The following is an 18,740-nucleotide window of genomic DNA, read 5'->3' on the forward strand; positions in this document are numbered from 1 at the left end:
GAAATGATACACTATCATGTGTACATTGACCCCTATGCATCAGCACAGAATTAGAAAATTACAGCTTTAGAAGGAAACATAAGAGGTATCTAGTTTAATCCTCTGCCATGCAGGAATACACAGCTAAAACACTCCTGAAAGATGGCCATTGAACCTCTGTTTAAAACCTCAAAAGAAGGAGGGTCGACCCTCTTCCAAGGCAGTCTATTCAACTGTTTAACAGTTCTTACAGCATTAATACTTTAATCAGTGATTATCCTTACTACAGCAATTCTATTCTATGCAAAGAAATCTTGTAGCACCTTTGAGAGAAAGAAGGGGGTAGCATAAACTTTTGTAGACTAAGGGCCAAAGCAGACATAAAAAATCGACTCAATCCTGGATTTTCTGAAAGTGGATCGAAACCCAGCAGGCAAAAAACCCCTGGGTTATCCACACCATATGGTGTCAAGTCACTTTGCGTGGTTATTATTATTTTATTTTTTTGTCATCTCCCTACCATACAGGCACATTATCGCAGAAACACACAAAGGCGCTACAGGATCCCTTTGCATATTGATCCAGACAAACACGGCTATGACTTTGAATTCCATTCTATATTGGGAATTTTCCTCTGTAGCTTGAAAGAACATGTTTACTTCAACAATAGCTTGACCATAGTATTATTGCTACATGGCAAAGACTGGCATAAATAAGCCCATGTTCTGTTTTCTCAGGATGGTGACTTGATTTCTAAGCCTTTTACTTATTTTCTTGCTAAATTTGTTTATTTGCCTGCTTTTATTTTGGACATTTTTTTCTTTAACTACATGCACAAGAATTTGGTTTTTCTTTTCTTTACATCCTTATTTTCAGTAATCATCAATAAAAGATCATACATATCATCTATACCTTCCCTTATCCCATTCCCTTCCCTCCCTTTCCCCCTTAAACCCCCCCACCCTCTTACCCTTCCCCTCCTTCCCCTCCCCTTCCCCCTGTACACATCCTAGTACTTCCAACCTATATAGTCCTTTATAGATTACATATAACTCTTTCGATTTTCCTTTACAATCATCATGCACAAGAATTTGAGTCAGAGGGCTGTGTTAGTTAAAAGCATTTTTAAAAATTAATCATAGTCAGCAAGAAAACTTAACAAGTATACTTTCCATTATTCCTATTTCAAGAAAATTAGGATTTAGCAATAATACCAAGCATGCTAAAAATGAAGTTTCCAAAGAGTACAATTTTCTTCCATTGTTAGCCACTTCCCATGCTTGTATTAATAGAAAAGCAAATAAAAGGTACTCTTAAATATATGTATATATCCTTCACTATTTAGGCCTATATCCAGTTACTAGGCCCACTAGAATAAATGAACCAAAATAATTAGTTTAATATATGTGTTGATTTATCATTCAGCAACTGATTCAGTTCCTCTACTCTTAAGTGACACTAGCAACTGGATAAAGCATGACAGCCAAACATCTTACAGTAGCCTATTGTCATAATCTCACCTTTTATTCTATCCACAGTATTCCCACCGGCCAACCATTTTAAATGTGACACGTATCCAACAAGTTGCTGTGCATACAGATGTCAATCGAATGTGGCAGAATGATCTACACCCAATATTGATAGAGAGATATCCAGGATCACCAGGAAGTTACGCAGTTCGTCAGGTGAGGCTAAACAGATTGGAAATATAGTCTGAAACCCTGTCTCTTTCCCAGGTTTTTCTCATCAACTGCCTCCTGAATCTCTCAGTTGATTCACACACACTGGTTCTTGTAAATTATTCTTCCTGCAGGACATTTATCTGCATCCATAGCATTATAAGGACTGTCCCACTAAGAAAGTCACTGAAGCCTTTTCACTTGTACAACAGCACCAAACATATGAACATAAAAATCACATTAGCCCAAAGTGTTGGTAATATTCCTTTCCCACTTAACAGACTGAAAGCGAACAGTCTTGCTGTAGGAATCATGAAACCATACTGGTGTCTTTCCTCCACCAAAATAACGATGCTGTACAAATGCTCAAACATGGTGTTGGCATGGCAGGCAATATTACAGTGGATCCAGTACTTGTAATGTCAGGGTGTCAGGGCATTTTGATCAACTGGGACAATGATATCTACCATCCTACTTCCTGAAGGAGCACTGAATTTGCATTCTGTAACAAATTCATGGTCACATAAAATAGAATAATAGAATCATAGAGTTGGAAAAGACCACAAGGACCATCAAGTCCAAACCCCCTGCCATACAAGTAGAAGTTACTGGCTGGTGTCCTGTTGATGCACTACACTGGAGTAAATGCACTGGTATAGGTGGGAGGGGGGATGTAGAACGAAAAAGGCTTTGGTTGCTGCAGTCATGAAGGAAATATGGTATTGGAGAAATAGGCTGCTTGAAAAGAGCAGATTTTGTCTGCCTTCCCTCCCTGACATTGTATGACCCAAAGAAAAAACACTATACTACTAGTGTAGTGTACCATCAAGATTCTGGCTATTGTTGTCTAACTACATAATTAAAGTTCATGGAATCGAGGTGGAGAGGATGTTCTCATCAGTAATGCCTTAACAATAGCCACTAGCAATTGATATATTGACTGGAGGAAAAATTGTATTCCTGAGATACAAAATATAGACACAAAATAAGGACAATTTCATATTCGTCATCCTAAAGCCTGATTCTCTGAAAAAGCCATAAAGCAATGGTGAGCCCTCTTAGTACAGCAGGAATGGAAGGCTAGGTACATTTACTCTACAGTTAATGAAGCACTAAAAGAGATAGACTGTTTCACAAAGCATCAGTTGCACTGAAGTCTTGTGTCTCCTAGGAGATTTACCGGCAGATTGCCTAAGTAAAGAGCATAACAGTGACATCTCTAGCACAGCAATCATTGGGCATGTTCTAACAAGAATATATATTGATATGGGGGAAGAGAACATTATCTGAAACTTGATGGAGAGATAACTGTTCTTTGACAGTTTGAAGGTATATTGATAAAGGCCCTTACTGTGTGTCTCCTGCACTTAAGAACGTTTATGATAAAATAGCCATTTAGACTACTTGGCATGGACAAAACTAATAATACCTGGGTATATTTGGATTCAGTTCCCATCCAAGACAGGCAACCCATTGTACTAAGTTGTCATTTCCCCCATAGATTAATGTTTCTTTGCTACGTGTTTGTTACATTCACATTCCTTAATACTTGAAAGGTGTAAAAGGTGATTTTTTTTTATTCAATAACTGTTCATGCCCTGACTCTCCTACTTTGGAGATGTTCCATTGGGTACCTTCTCTAGTTCTTTCATTTAATGTGATTTTATTTGAGGTTTCTGTCCTAGTAAACACACAGAAAGGCAAACTGGCAGACCTTTCTTTGTTGCCAATGGTAATGCCACATGTAGTTATGTCTAATTTCATTCTCATGAGCATGGGGGGCTGGCTTCCTTTCTGTGACTTCATAGAAGAGACCATTTGTATCCATTTTCTAAATAAATAGCCTTTCGACACATCACTTTTAATTTGTACAGAGGTTTTATTGTGGACAAGTATCAGCATGTTATATAAGGCCCCATTAGACCTTGAGCCTAATGATATTATAGTATGCCACAGAGATAGTTTCTGAGCAGGTGAGACACATTGCTAAGGAAACAGTGAGGTCTGCCCTCAGTGGAAGGCAATTAAATGTCATTAAGTGATGTAATTGCTAAGGAACAGAACCTGATTGCCTTTTCCTAGGTTTTCTTTAGATTTCAGTTGGATTTGTAAACTGCCTCAAAGCTCCACTTCTTTAAAAAAGTGGTTTCCCTATTTTTTGCAATTAAGAACATGAAGAAAGTATGGCTGTGGAGGGGTGGATGGGATCCAGGTTGTAGGTGTATCCTTAACATACCTGCACTTTTGTTTAGTACTTGCCATAATCAACTGGCTCCTACCCATTAGCCTCATCCATACACAAACTCCTGGTTGACTCCTTCTCCTGTTCCAACTTTGAAAAGTTATTTTTGGGACTACATCCACCCTAGCTGGTTGGAGGATTCTGAGAATTATAATCCAAAACAGTTATTTTTCCAGGATCTGAACTTCTGACTGATTGCAGAGAGGGTCAGAACCTCCGGAATGGCACTCCATGTCCATACAGCAGTATCCTGGAAAAGCCACTCTCCCATTAAGCTACTAGCTCAATATTAACTATATTATTAATGCTGGAAAAAGTTAATTAAGTAATATTAATGAAATTAATTATCTTTCCACTCATTTAATTAAGTTTAATATTAATATTCTACAGCAGATCATTAAACAGAGAGTGTGTGAACATCTAGAAGGCAATTCCATAATCACAAAATGTCAACATGGGTTTCAGAGAAACAAGTCATGCCAGACAAATCTGATCTCTTTCTTTGATAAAATTACCAGCTTGGTAGATGAAGGGAATGCTGTGGATATAGTATATCTTGATTTCAGTAAGGCTTTTGACAGGGTTCTCCATGACATTCTTACAAACAAGCTAGTGAAATGTGGCGTTAGACAATGCAACTGTTACATGGATTTGTAATTGGTTGACCGGCAGAACCCAAAAGGTGCTCAATAATGACTCCTTTTCATCCCGGAGAGAAGTGACCAGTGGGGTCCCACAGGGCTATGTCCTGGGCCCAGTGCTATTCAACATCTTTATCACTGACTTGGATGACAGAATTGGGGGCATACACATTAAATTTGCAGATGGCATCAAACTAGGAGGGCAACTAAAAAGGTGAAGGGTCTGGAAACCATGCCCTATGAGGAACAACTTAGGGAGCTGGGGATGTTTCGCCAGGAGAAGAGAAGGTTAAGAGGTGATATGATAGCGCTGTTTAAATATTTGAAGAGATGTTCATACTGAGGAAGGAACAAGCTTGTTTTCTGCTGCTCCAGAGAATAGGACTTGGAACAGTGTATGCAAGCTACAGGAAAAGAGATTCCACCTCAACATTAGGAAGAACTTCCTGACAGTAAGGGCTGTTCGACAGTGAAACACACTCCTCGGAGTGTGGTGGAGTCTCCTTCCTTGGAGATCTTTAAACCGAAGCTGGATGGCTTTCTGTCAGGGATGCTTTGATTCAGATTTCCTGCATGGCAGGGGGTTAATTACATGGCTCAGATCCACACTATTTGGCAGACCATTTCTCCTGGTATGAACCAGCCCAGACTCTGAGATCCTCGGGTGGGGACGCAAGAGAAGGCCTTCTCAGTGGCTGCCCCTAGACTCTGGAACTCCCTTCCCAGGGAGATCAAAATGGCTCCTTCCTTGACGGCCTTCCGCCAGCAGGTGAAGACCTACCTATTCACACAGGTGTTTAAGGAATTGCTATAAGGACAGGCTGGGATGTTGGACCATTTTAAAAATTTGTTACAGTCCCCCCCCCCCTCTTATTTACAGTTTTATCATTTCTGAAATACTTTTTATTCTTTTAATAACTATATGTTTTAATATTGTAATAATTTAATTCATTTTCAATGTACTTATTATTATTATTATTATTATTATTTTATTTAATTTTTATGCTTTTAACTGTACTGTTTTTAATGCTGTGAAGCCGCTCTGAGTCCCAGTCCTGGGAAAAGAGCTGGATACAAACAAACAAACAAATAATAGGGGAATGATATAGAGATGCACCCTCTTGCTCCTTAATCTCCTTCTTCTTAAATAGCCAACCAGGGTCAATCAGAGAATGCCTCTCTGTTTCATCAAGTTGTGTGTTTATTTGCAATCTGTCCCTAAGTAAAGATGAAATGTTGACAAGAAAGCTGTTTTTTAAATTGTGAATTTTAAATGATGAATGGATATGGAGTGTTTTAATATGTGCATATCTTATTTGTCCTTTTAAATTGACATGTGTTGTACCTGATGTTGTTTGTCTGTTAATTGTTGTTCCCCACTTCAATCCATGGAGAGAGGCAGATAAGCAACAACAAAAACAATATATTTGCTTGTTTTAAAGGCAGCCTCACTCACAGAGGTGCACTTATGGATCAGATAAGGTAGATGATGGTGATGATGATGATGATTTTCTATCTCACCTTTTTCCCAGTTTGGGGCTGAAAGTGGCTTTCAACAAATTAAAAAACATTGCTATCACTCACAAGATACAAAGTTTAAAACAAGATTAAACAATAAAAAAATTAAAACCAGATTAAAAAATATGCCATTTAACATGCACACGTACACAATCAAATTTTACCCTGTGGATCTTCCAAATTCAGGAATGTATTCTGTTTGGAATTACAACTAGTCCCTACTTTTGCTATGGTTAGGTAAGATGACAAGATGTATCTTTTAACTGGGTCTTTAATAGCATTGTTGTGGGTTTTAAAAATTACTTTTAACATTTTATTTATGGCCTAAATCCAATTGCTAGTCCCAGATAGACTTACCATTCAGCAGTTGATTCAATTGGCTCCAGGCCTATGATTTTTATGTCACTACTGCATTGTTGTTGCTTCTATACTGACCTGTTTGGTTTCAAAAGGCAGTACAGAAATACTGTAAACAGAATGAACATTACTTTTCCAGTGTACAAGTTTAGATATTATTTCAGGGTTGCAATTTCAGTTCAGCTCTTTTAAGGAAGTTCTCTTGTTCCTGCAAAGGTGGCTGGGAAATATGTAGTGGTATTCTTGTTCTGACCTGTGGCATGTCTATTTTTCAGCATATCAAGCACCGTTTACATGGCCTCCAGGCTGGCTGGGTTGTTGAAGAGGATACGTTTCAGAGCCATACGCCTTATGGCTACCGCACATTTTCAAATATAATCAGCACCCTCAATCCTTTTGCCAAGCGCCATTTGGTCCTCGCTTGCCATTATGATTCCAAATATTTTCCACCGCAATTGGATGGCGAAGTCTTTGTGGGAGCCAGTGACTCAGCCGTGCCATGCGCTATGATGCTAGAACTGGCACGTGCCCTGGACACACAACTTCATTCACTGAAGGTACTTGCTTCCTCTCCCTCTCTTCTTTTCTGTATGTCACTCCTCAGTTTGTGTCCTCATGTTCTACTTTCTCCATGCATCCTTCCACAGCAGATGAACTTGAGTGCCAGGCCAGATCTCTCCTTGAAGCTCATTTTCTTTGATGGTGAAGAAGCCTTTGTTCGATGGACCCCTTCTGATTCACTCTATGGCTCGCGATCCTTGGCTCAGAAAATGGCAGCTACTGCACACCCACCTGGTGCAACAAGTACAAATCAGATTCAGGGCATTGTAAGTGTTAACTTTATGATGCTTTAAAGAAAATGGAGAGTTGAAGTCTTGGATCTAGATATCAGATCTGGAAAGTTTCTTGGGAAATATCTTACTGGTTTCTTATTGACAAAATTCTCTGTAGATGTTTTAAAGTACAACAGAAGATTGGTAGCTTCTCTTTCAGAATGGCAATGAATCTGCCCTGGGTTTTGGTCCAGACTTTAAAAGGAGCTATTTGAGGTGCTGAATCTTAACTCTCAAATAGTTCAGCACCTTGAATAGTTCCTCTTGGACTGCAAAGATTATGGACTAAGCATTAGAGCTGACTCATTGACATGGAATTCATCTGCTGCTACTGACTGTGGCCAGGGAATAAGAAGGACCCAGGCTGCATCTGCACTTCAGAAATAATGCAGTTTGACACCAAACTGCCAGGGCTCAATGCTATGGAATTCTGGAATTTGTAGTTTTGTGAGGTATTGTTAGCCTTCTCTGTCAGAGCATTCAGAGCATAGGAAAGCTAAGAAAGGAAAAGAGAAAGAGCTGACAGACAAACTCAAAATTAAAGAACAAGAATACACAGTAAAACCCAATGACAAAGTTTTATACTATGAGATACAAACAATTAGAAATCAACTAAATCACAAAATAACACATTACGTAATGAACAAAATAAAATATATAAAACATTACCATTTTGAAAATGCCAATAAGGTAGGAAAATGGCTTGCTGTTAAATTAAAAAGGGAAAAAACAAAAAAATAGTAAAACTTATAGAGAATGGTCATGAATATACAACACAACAAGACCTGAAAACAATAACAGAAGACTATTTCCAAAAATTATTTACAGCAGACATAGTAACACAGATAAAAAGAGAAAAATCCAAGAATATATAAAAGGAAGTCAACCTTCACAAATATCTAAACCACAACTAGAAATATTCAACTCCCCTAAAACTCTGACAGAAGTAGAAATTGCAATTGCAAATCTGAAGGAAGAAAAAGCCCTGAGACCAGATGGATTCTTAGCCAAATATTACAAAGTTTTCAGAGAGGAGTTGTCAATATGGTTACACAATACCATTAAAAAATCAATAGTGGTAAAATACCTGAAACATGGGGACAATCTTTAACAGTATTAATACCGAAAGAAGGAAAGAATCCTGAACATATATCTAATTACCACCCAATTACACTCCTTAACCTGGATTATAAAATATATGCATCAATATTAGCAGACAGGTTAAAAAACATCCTAAGGAAATGGATATCTGAGGAACAAGCTGGTTTCCTCCCTAGGAGATATCTAAAAAACAACATTAGAGTGTTACTGAATATTTTGGAATCCTATGATCTTTATAAAGACCGTAAATTAATAATAATTTAATTTGTTTTATTTATATACCGCTATTCCAAAGATCATAGCGGTGAACAGCAAGTAAGCTAATTAGCAAGTAAGCTAATTTGCCCCCAACAGTCTGGGTACTCATTTTAGCGACCTCGGAAGGATGCAAGCCTGAGTCGAGCTTGAGCCCTTTTGCTGGTCTTGAACTCGCAACCTTGTGGTTTTGAGTGAATGGCTGCAGTACAGGCATTTAACCACTGCGCCACCAGGGCTCCATTAGGGGCAGTGTTTTTGGATTTAGAGAAAGCATTCGACAACATAAATTGGGAATATTTGATTACTCTTTTAGAAGAATGTGGAATCTGTGGTAGATATTCAAATAGTATACAAAATATTTATAAATCTCAAAAGACCCAGATACTGGTAAATGGTCAAAGAACAAAAAATTGCAATATCACCAAAGAAACATGCCAAGGATGCCCTCTTTCTCCGCTCCTTTTTATAATGGCCATGGAAATATTGATTTAAAAAATCCAGAATGAGAAGAAAATCAAAGTACCAACCAACAGTGTTTTTTCTCTGCTCCTTGCCCTCTGTTTTTTGACCCCGGATTAGTGCAATATATTGTCTTTTTCTTGCCCCTAGTGAATTGTGATTTGTATAGATTCCCATTCCTACCCCTAGTAATGATGTTTTTAAACTTTTTATATTGTGATGTTTTACTTGTATTTTATTGTTTCTTGTCTTGTAAGCCGCCTTGATCATGCAATTGGAAAGGCGGGATATAAATAAAAATTATTATTATTATTATTATTATACAAAATCATAGATATCATCTGCGGGCTTATATGGATGATATTGTAATTTTCCTAGATATTCCGATAACAGGCATCCAAAAATTGGAGAAAATTTTAAAAGAATTTGGGGATATTGCTGACGTTAAACTAAATAAAATTAAAAGTGGGATCCTAACCAAAAACTTAACATCAAAAGAAATCAATACACTTAAGGAAAAAACAGAATTTCAAATAGTGAGTAAAACCAAATACTTAGGAATTACAATTACTAACCAAAATGTGGACCTCTACAAAAATAATTATGACAGCACTTGGAATAATATTAAAAAATAGCTAAATAATTGGAATAATAAACAACTGTCGCTTCTGGGTAGAGTGGCAACAATACAAATGTGTGTCCTGCCCAAAATGCTATTTTTATTCCAAACATTGCCCATACTGACAAATAAAAAACCATTTACGAGCTGGAAAAAAGGTATGGCAAACTTCATCTGGCAGGGGAAAAAACCCAGAATAAAGATCGCAGTCATGCAAGATAGAAAATAAAAAGGGGGGCTGGGTCTCCCCAATCTCAAACTATATTACAATACACTTTTATGGGCAAGAGATTAGATCTTGCTGGATAATCAGAAACTGTTAGATTTAGAAGGAATCAAAATGAAACTAGAATGGCACGCATATTTACAGTATGTCATGACTCTCCCCAAATAGATAAAGAATTTAATTTACATTGTCTAAGGAAAGCAATATCTGGAGTTTGATAATCCTATAAGAGTTTTTTGTATCCAAAAATTCCGTGATGGGCTTCATTACAAGAAGCCTTCCATAAAAGTGAATTTGGGAGACTATAAGTGGATCAAATATGAAGACCTTCTAACAGGGAGAAATTAAAATCAAGTTGAGAGAACAACTACAACAAGAAGGGATAATAATCAACTGGTTCCATTATCTAAAATTAAGCGAAGAATTTAGTAAAGATATTAAAAGTGAAGGAACAGAGACATAAAGGAAAGACTTTGATGAAATTCTCATGGGAGGGATGAAAGGTTTCATTAAGAAAACCTATAAATTACTTTTAGAGATTGAGTTGAAGGAAGAATCTATTAAAGAAACCATGGTAAAATGGATGCAAAATATAGGCAGACCAATACCCCTAGAAATGTGGGAATAATCGTGGAAATGCAATCAGAAATTTACTGCATGTAATATGCTAAAAGAAAATTATCTAAAAAATTTTCACAGATGGTACTTAACCTCTATTAGATTAGCCAAAATGGAAGAACACTCAAAGATACTAGAAAAATATACACAAAATGATGCAAGAAACACTAAAAATAAATCTTCTCCTCCTACCAGAGCTGTTCTTACTAAACATTGTGGGTGTAATACAAGCTAAACTGTCACATAACCAAATTAGTGTAATACTATATATGATATCAGCGGCACACATGGTTTACGCCAAATACTGGAAATCAAGAGAAACACCCTCTACAGAAGAGAGGAGATTAAAAATACACGAGTTGCTAATAATGGACAGATTGACAATGCATATAGGGGGGGAAACAAATCAAGAATTTGAAAAGAAATGGAACAAGGTCGGGGAAATGTGGTATTAGGTTAGCAAAGGTGATTCTAGTCTTGAATCAAGAAGGTACTAAAAGCGGGGTATATACCCTGACAAATAGAACTTCATATTTACAAATGTTAAAAAGGGATCAGTCAAATGAGATACAGAAAGAATGCAAGTTGGAAAATGCCAGTTATTATAATTGCTTTTTCTCTCCTTTAATTTATATTTTCTATTAGTTCATTATATGTAACAACATTTCATTTCCTTTTTTGTAGAATATTTTGTTTGTTCGTTTGTTTTTGTAATATACTAAAATCAATAAAAAAAAAATTTAAAACCATAAACCCCAGGATTTCATAGCATTGAGCCATGGTAGTTGTGTAGTGTCAAACTGCATTAATTCTGAACTGCAGATGCAGCCCAAGAGCACTGCAGTCTTGGGTCAAACCATATGCTATGTTAAGCATGCATCCTGCTTAAAAAGATATAAATGAATCCTGTAGCATGTTTGAGATGGAGAAAATCTGTTTCCTTAGACACAATCAGGAGTTTGACATCTGGCGAAGTGAACTGGAGTCTACAAAAACTTATTCTACATTTCCCCCCAGTTAGTCTCAAAGGTGTTCTTTTACATCTTTTTATGCTCTATCAGATTAGAAGCAACAATCTTTTGAATAATACTACAATGCAGCCTACAGTTAAAAACCTCAATTGTTGTTAGTTTTAATTTCTAAATTATGTGAACACATCCCAGTTTGGATTGACACCAGGGTAGACCTCCTCATGAATGGGGCAGGTTTATCCCCCCACAATCTTGATTTTTATTTAAAGAGTCACCCCAGAAATAAAAGCATAACAGGGAGGTTAAAAAGAGAAAAATCCTCTATTATAGCTCTGAAGGGTCCCCCCCCCTTTTAAACCCAACACTGGGGTAGGGAGTTTAATTTTTTAAAATAATTACAAATTATTTTTAATTTGATCACACCACTTGACGAAACATACGGCCTCTAGCACACAAATAGCTGCCATGGAAGCCCAAGGATCAGTGCTTGTGTACAGCCAACATCATGGTTCTATCTGTCCTGTTTTGAGCATCATATGCTAAAGGCTTATGGTACAAGTAGAGAGGAAGCTGTGATACTACTTTTTAAAGAGCAGAATCTTATAATGTATAATAATGAAAATAATTTGGGGGAAAGTAAAATATACTGAATATATTTATAGCCAGTGCTGGGGCACTGTGAGAAAAAGTTAACAATACTAAAGAAAGGCAGCTCAGCCCCAAATTTGTCTGGGGCTGTCAACATTTTAGATAGGTACTTCATTATATCTGTGTGTATATGTGCCTTCAAGTTGTCGGACAACTTATGGCAGCCCATTTCATAGGATTTTCTTTGGCAAGGAATATTCTGAAGTGGGTTTACCAGTTCTTTCCTCTGAACTGTAGCCTACAGCATCTGGTTTTTGTTGACAGTCTCTCATCCAAGTACTAACCAGGGCTTACCCTGCTTTGCATCCAATTTTAGACAGGATATGGCGCCTTTAGGGTATTTAGGCCCAGGGTGCTAAAATGATGTTTTTAACAGTCTTTTCTCTTTACCAACTTCTCATAGGATCTTTTTGTGTTACTGGATTTAATTGGTGCTCGGAACCCAATTTTTCCTGTTTACTTTCTCAACACTGCTCGTTGGTTTGCTAGACTTGAAGCAATTGGTAAGGCTGGATTCTGCAAGACATATCGGTTTGAAAAGTAAAGTTGCCTGTTCCACATAGTAAAACAACGTGACCTATTATAGTTGTGAGCACCAGAGTTACTCTTAAATTAAACACTCTCAGCATTTTACATCATATCTCTCAGTATGCAGGGACGTAGCCAAGGGGGGGGGTGTCTTGGGGTCCGGACCTCCCCCTTCCATTAGAAAAATGAATGGTGTGTGCTGCTGCGCCGCCACACCCAAGCCCAATATAATGGTGGCACTTAGTCTGGACCCCCCCCTTCCTAAAATCCTGGCTATGTCCCTGCAGTATGCCATACTCTACCCTCTCCTTGGCTGGAAAAATCTCAAAGAAAACTCCTGTTTGGTTATAATGTTACAGCATAATATCTTAACTAGTCACATTATGTTCCTTCTTTTTTCTTCCACTAAAGCAAACCAAAATATATTAAGATAAAAACCTATGCAAACTGAGACTTACTAAGCAGCAGCCAAGCAAATTCAATATTTGACTTTAACCTTTTACACGAACCAGTTTAACACTCATGGCAACTGAGACTGCACTCACAAGATTGGAGTGAAGTTTTGAGGAAAACTCTTATTTCAGCTACAAATTGTGTTTTAATTAAGCACTGGGCTTTAAAAGAAGCATTTATATCATCATGTATTGTTCAAACATTATTTTTGTATTTTCTTTTAACAAACTGCAGAACGAAACCTTCATGACTTGGGTTTGCTGAGGAATTACCCTGCTGAAAGGCAGTATTTCCGGAATGACTTACGAAGACACCCTGTTGAAGATGACCACGCTCCATTTCTAAGAAGAGGTATGGAAACCTTTACATTCTGTATTCTTCCATTGGCACACAAGGACCTGTTTTGCTTATACTGTAATATGTGCCAAGTTGGGCCAGCATCGTATAGTGATTTGAGCATTGAACTACAACTCTGGAGACCTTCTTGGCCGTGGAAACCCACTGGGTGACCTTGGTGAGTCATACCCTCTCAGCTCCAGAAAACCCTCAGCTCCAGAAAGGCTGGCCCTTTAATGCTTTCCTTTTGTTGGCAGGCAAACACCATTTTGTTTAAGCAGGCTTTTAATATGTAATTGCTCTCAGGCAGGCTTCTTATCGGAGCATGTGCTTTGTTTATTTGTTAAATTCTGTATGTTTTAAAAATAATTTTATATTGTTTTATTATAATTTTAATCAGTTTTAAATATGATTTTAACTGTACAGTATTAGCTTTAAGTGATTTCTTCATTTGCTTCACCGTACACCTTACGTCCCACTCTGGGATAATAAATCCTGTGATAGGGTCACCATAAATTAGAAACAACTTGAAGACACACAACCTCTACCAAGTTGGAAACAAAAGCAACTTTCAACCACACAGGTTGCTTTGCAGCATAGCAAGAGTGGAAATCATGGAATGCTCCAGATGTTAGATTGCAAGCTCAACAATCTGAGCTAGTATAGTTAAAGATGAGGAATGCTGGGAGTTGAAGTCCAGTAACACCTAGAAAATCATGAGTACCAGTTCTGATCTACAGAAGTTGAGCAAGATGCACACTTGCTAATAACTCCATACATATTAATCCCCACAATGTATTCAGCAGAATAAGTGTGCTTGTGAATTAGGTTGCATATTTAGGGACAGTTCATATGATTGTCTTGACTTTGTGGCATCTTTTTTGCTCAACCCAAACTGGTTCATCCATGTGGAAAGCTGGTTGGGTAGGCTGTACATCCAAAACAAAAGCTTTCAATTCTGGATGCCACCAGAAGCCACCTCATTGTAGGCTGGCAACAGGGTACAGGAGTTGGAAAACAAGTCACTCAAGTAGACAATAAAATGGAGCTGCAGAACAAAATGGCTGCCAGAAGACCACTGACTGTGTGAATTAACCTTTAGCTGCCCGACATCAGCCTTCCAATGCTGAAAATGTAGCACATCACATTTATATTAAAATTGCCACAATGTCTGGGAAGGGTGTCTGAGAACTACAGTTCCAAAAAATATATACAGAACTTGGAAATATTACCCACACACCAATACAGTGAACTCCAGAGCTTTAATCATCTCTTTATCATTGTTCTCCTCTTCATACTAGGAGTTCCTGTCCTACACTTGATACCGTCCCCTTTCCCTAGAGTGTGGCATACAATGGAGGACACAGAAGAAAACCTTGACAAGCCTACTGTTGATAACCTCAACAAAATTCTGCAAGTGTTTGTGCTGGAATATCTCCATCTGTGATAACAATTTTGGTACCCACCTACCAGTTGCCCTCCTTTAACATTTTTCCACATGTACCTCTGGATTTTTCTAATACACTTTTGGATTCTATAGGAGTAAAATAAATGTAGGGATATAGGATGCCATTGTATACTGAGCCAGATATTTGTTTTGTTCATTTCCCACAGTACTATTCATACTGACTGGCAGCATCTTTCCAGTTTCAAGGAGTCTTCTCTCCTTGCCTAAATGTCAACCTTGGGCCATCTTTATGCAAAGTGTGTGATCAGCCACTGCCTAAGTGAATAATGGAAAAAGATGTAAATCCCTTGGGATTTAATATAGAAAGTTTTACATTTTGTCTTTTGATAGGAATATGGAGAGGATCCAAAGCCCTTGTGACAACTGGAATGAAAACAAATACATTTATATTCAATTCTTTAGTAATAAGAAAAATCTATAGCAAAACACAGTTCACTATCTTTCACTGCAATACTACAGTAGCAGACCTAAATTCAATAGTTAATCCCAGCCAGAGTAGATCCACTGAATCAACAGGAAGTTGGTGAGTCAATATTTATGTAAATTCCTTCAGGTCAATGGATTACTCTAGTTAGGACAATCAATCCAGTTTAGCCTCAGTTTGGGTGAGCCAAAATCTTGGGTTTCACTATCCTACACTATAATATTCAAGACTCCATAATAGTGACCTCAAGTTTTAAAGAACTAAGTGCCATTTTCTTAAAAATCCAAGGGTGATAATGTTGAACAGCTTTGTTATTTTATTGTGTCTTCACTGGTGAAGACAGGTTTTGCTGAGAAACCTTGTTGGGATTAACAACTGAATTTAGGCCTGCTACTGTTCAATTAAAGATAGTAAACTGTTTTTTCAAAAAGTTTAAAAATTATGAGCATCCTGTAATATTCTGCTACCCAGATGAATTTCAGAAGTTTGCAGTTTCGAAGGACGTTTTCAGTGCCTGTGTCATAGCAATAATTGATTGTCCCCTCCCCCCAAATAACACCCAGTTACAACTATCAAAAAAGTGGGGAAAATGGTGGGCCCAGATTAAATCATAATGCTTAAAAATTTTAAACTTCTTGGTCTGTAACCTGCAACCATTTATCTGCTGAGAAAAGATCTCAGCTAGCTGTTTAATCTCTTAGGCAATTATTCAACACTGGATTTTATGCTTAAAGCTGAATCATAGACAGGTAATAGCATCAAGTGATACCACAGAACTCACCCCAACTTTTGAAACATACACATTTCCAGGCTGTATTTCTGTATCCTTTAAAATATATACTGCATATTCATGAAATATTGTCTTGCTAATTTCATCTAATAGTTCAGTCTCGGATACCTGCACAAAAGAGTAGTTTGCATGCCATAGTTACAAGGTGAGTGGACAACCTGTGACCATGCAAATATTTTTGGACTGCAGCTCCCGTCATCCCTCCCCATTAGCTATGATGGTTACGGTTGATGGGAGCTGTAGTCAAATATTTGAAGGGCCACACATGGCCCACATCTGCCATGCAGTTACGTCCTTTTAGTTGTTTATATCACTTATGATGTCTGGTATGTGTACAAGTACACCCATACAGGAGACAGGAAACTTCATCTGATAATGTTAGTCCCTTTACCATACACTGAAATTAGGAATGGATTGAGGGTTTTTTTTTTAAGATGAATGTTTTGGTTTTTAGATATCCATGAGTTATGTTCTTGGTATTTATTCTTCCTGATTGACATTACTTCCCATGTTTAGATGGGTGATATCAGATTCACAGGATTTGCTATTCTATATCACAGAGTTTCTTTGGTTCAAGCAATGCTAGGAGTACATTGAAAGCTGTTGGTCCATCTAGCCCAGAACTGCCTAAACTGATCAATAGTTCAGAATTTCTTCTGATAGGAGTATCTCCCACCACTACCTTGAAAGTCCAAAATTGAACTGCAACCTTCTGCATGCAAAAGGCACTAGTCATTCAGTTCAAAGATGAAAATAGTGCTACCTAGAAAGTACTAAATAAATGTAAAAAGGGGGGAATTTGCTTTGGCCATATGCAATATACCAGAGAAGGAACCATTTACACTTATCTCTGGCCTGTAGAAACTCTATTGCAACATGGTAGATTTAAATACAAAAGAACTGAAATATGCAAAATACAGCATATTGTATTGGTTGCTAGAGTCAAGCAGAAAGACTATGTAGTAAGATTATATAAGATGTCCTCTTTTTTGACATTATTGACTGCAATGCATAATTAACACAACACAAAATATTTTTTTTAAAGAAAAGAAACAAATTAATGCCCTCTTATGGTCATTTGTCACCATCTACTAATATACACCATACATTTGGTTCTTAAATATCATTTATTACTAATCTATGAAAATGCAGTGATCTGGATATTATTTTTAAAAGCTGGCTACCATTCTTAGTGTTTACATTTGGCTAGACAGGTTTCTTGTAGATTGTCACTGAATAATAAAACCAAAACCTTACTGGAACGCAATTCTCCTTGCATTTAATTTCTATTTATGCTTCTTGAAATGTTCAAGATGGTTTAGCAGAATACATGATTTGATATTAAAAGTTCTATACAGTGGGTAAAACACAACAAACTAGAAGGCAGTTTCTTCCTGTTCGTTCAGCAGGCTCAATTCTCCTCTTTTCTATCCAGGAAGTATTCATGTTCTCTGATGCACTAAGGAATCTCAGTAGCTGCAGTTTCTTGACCTTCTCTTTCAAGAGAGCCACTAGTTTGTTCCTGCTGCAAGTATAGTCAGGTTTTCTGGCAAGTCAAACATGGCGAGTACACACTGCAGCAAACAAGAGATCCTTCTTCCTCCAACCCTGCAGTTATTTATTTTTTTACCCCTTCAGATTGTAATAACTCTGACTGATATGACTGTGTGTACCACTGGTCCTCAGAGACTGAGCAATAAAGACAGAGCCAGCAGTTATATAGAGCTAGTAGCTCATACCTCAGACCCCAAGCAAGTCAGTGACTCAGCAGAAGCCCGTGCCCCCTTAGACCATGTGCTCAGGGAGAGCACATGGCCAAAAACAAACAAAATCCCACACACAAGCCTTCATACACAGTCATTCAAGGATGACCCCCAAAACACAGTTCACCTTGTGCTCAAAGAAAAGCATACCTGGTTTCATGATTAGCAAGACATCAAAACATTACTGATGAAAGCCATAAGAGAAGACTTGTTGCTTCTGTCAGATATAAAACAGACATCCCGATGTCTAGGACTCATGCTTGCCATCACATCACAGGTAACCCCAATATTTAAACAATAGAAACTAGGTACTGATGTCAAAGTCAGTTGCTTTCACAAATGTCAGGCTGCCAGTAGAGTAACCAAAGTATCAGTTTTTCATACATATGCTCTCCCATTGTACACTTTACACAGGATTCACTATATCACTCTATGTGGTATTTTATTTCCCAGCAGATCATCAAAAAGATAGGAATAAACATTAATCTGCAATACTTACAACCACAGAGTAGCTGACAAAACTTTTGTAAAACGTGGATATATATTTCCTTAAATGTCAAACTGACTTTCAATAGTACCCACTGGTCCTCCAGGAGGCCTGGTTTTATTAAAAAAACATTTATTTTTTTACTTAAGGAAAATATGAATTTTAAAAATGATTGCTTGATTACATCAGAGGCAGCAATATTTTAGAAAAAGGATGCAAAATGTTTTGTTCAAAGAGAATTATCTCATCAATCATCAGGTTAATCACTTACTTCTTTGCTAATATTTGTTAATTTCAGAAAGTTCATTGATATATTGTGTCATATTCACTTATAAAAGGAGC

General features: G+C 37.4%; 1 protein-coding gene across 2 annotated transcripts in view; it reads left to right on the forward strand.

The window, feature by feature from the left end:
- QPCT (glutaminyl-peptide cyclotransferase) overlaps nt 1-18,428 on the forward strand; it is a 41,600-nt gene extending 23,172 nt beyond the window's left edge. For both annotated transcript variants that reach the window (XM_089529787.1, XM_089529786.1), the window contains exons 2-7: nt 1,518-1,664; nt 6,692-6,973; nt 7,064-7,243; nt 12,553-12,652; nt 13,365-13,481; nt 14,768-18,428. In XM_089529787.1, the coding sequence (XP_089385913.1) occupies nt 1,590-1,664; nt 6,692-6,973; nt 7,064-7,243; nt 12,553-12,652; nt 13,365-13,481; nt 14,768-14,913 (900 nt within the window). In that variant the 5' untranslated portion in view covers nt 1,518-1,589 and the 3' untranslated portion in view covers nt 14,914-18,428. The remainder of the gene's footprint in view (nt 1-1,517; nt 1,665-6,691; nt 6,974-7,063; nt 7,244-12,552; nt 12,653-13,364; nt 13,482-14,767) is intronic.
- The last annotated feature ends 312 nt before the right edge of the window (nt 18,429-18,740 follow it).

Source organism: Sceloporus occidentalis, unplaced genomic scaffold, assembly GCF_023333645.1.
Source record: "Sceloporus occidentalis isolate IW3139 unplaced genomic scaffold, rSceOcc1.0.p SCAF_6, whole genome shotgun sequence".
NCBI classification, from domain to species: Eukaryota; Metazoa; Chordata; class Lepidosauria; order Squamata; family Phrynosomatidae; genus Sceloporus; species Sceloporus occidentalis.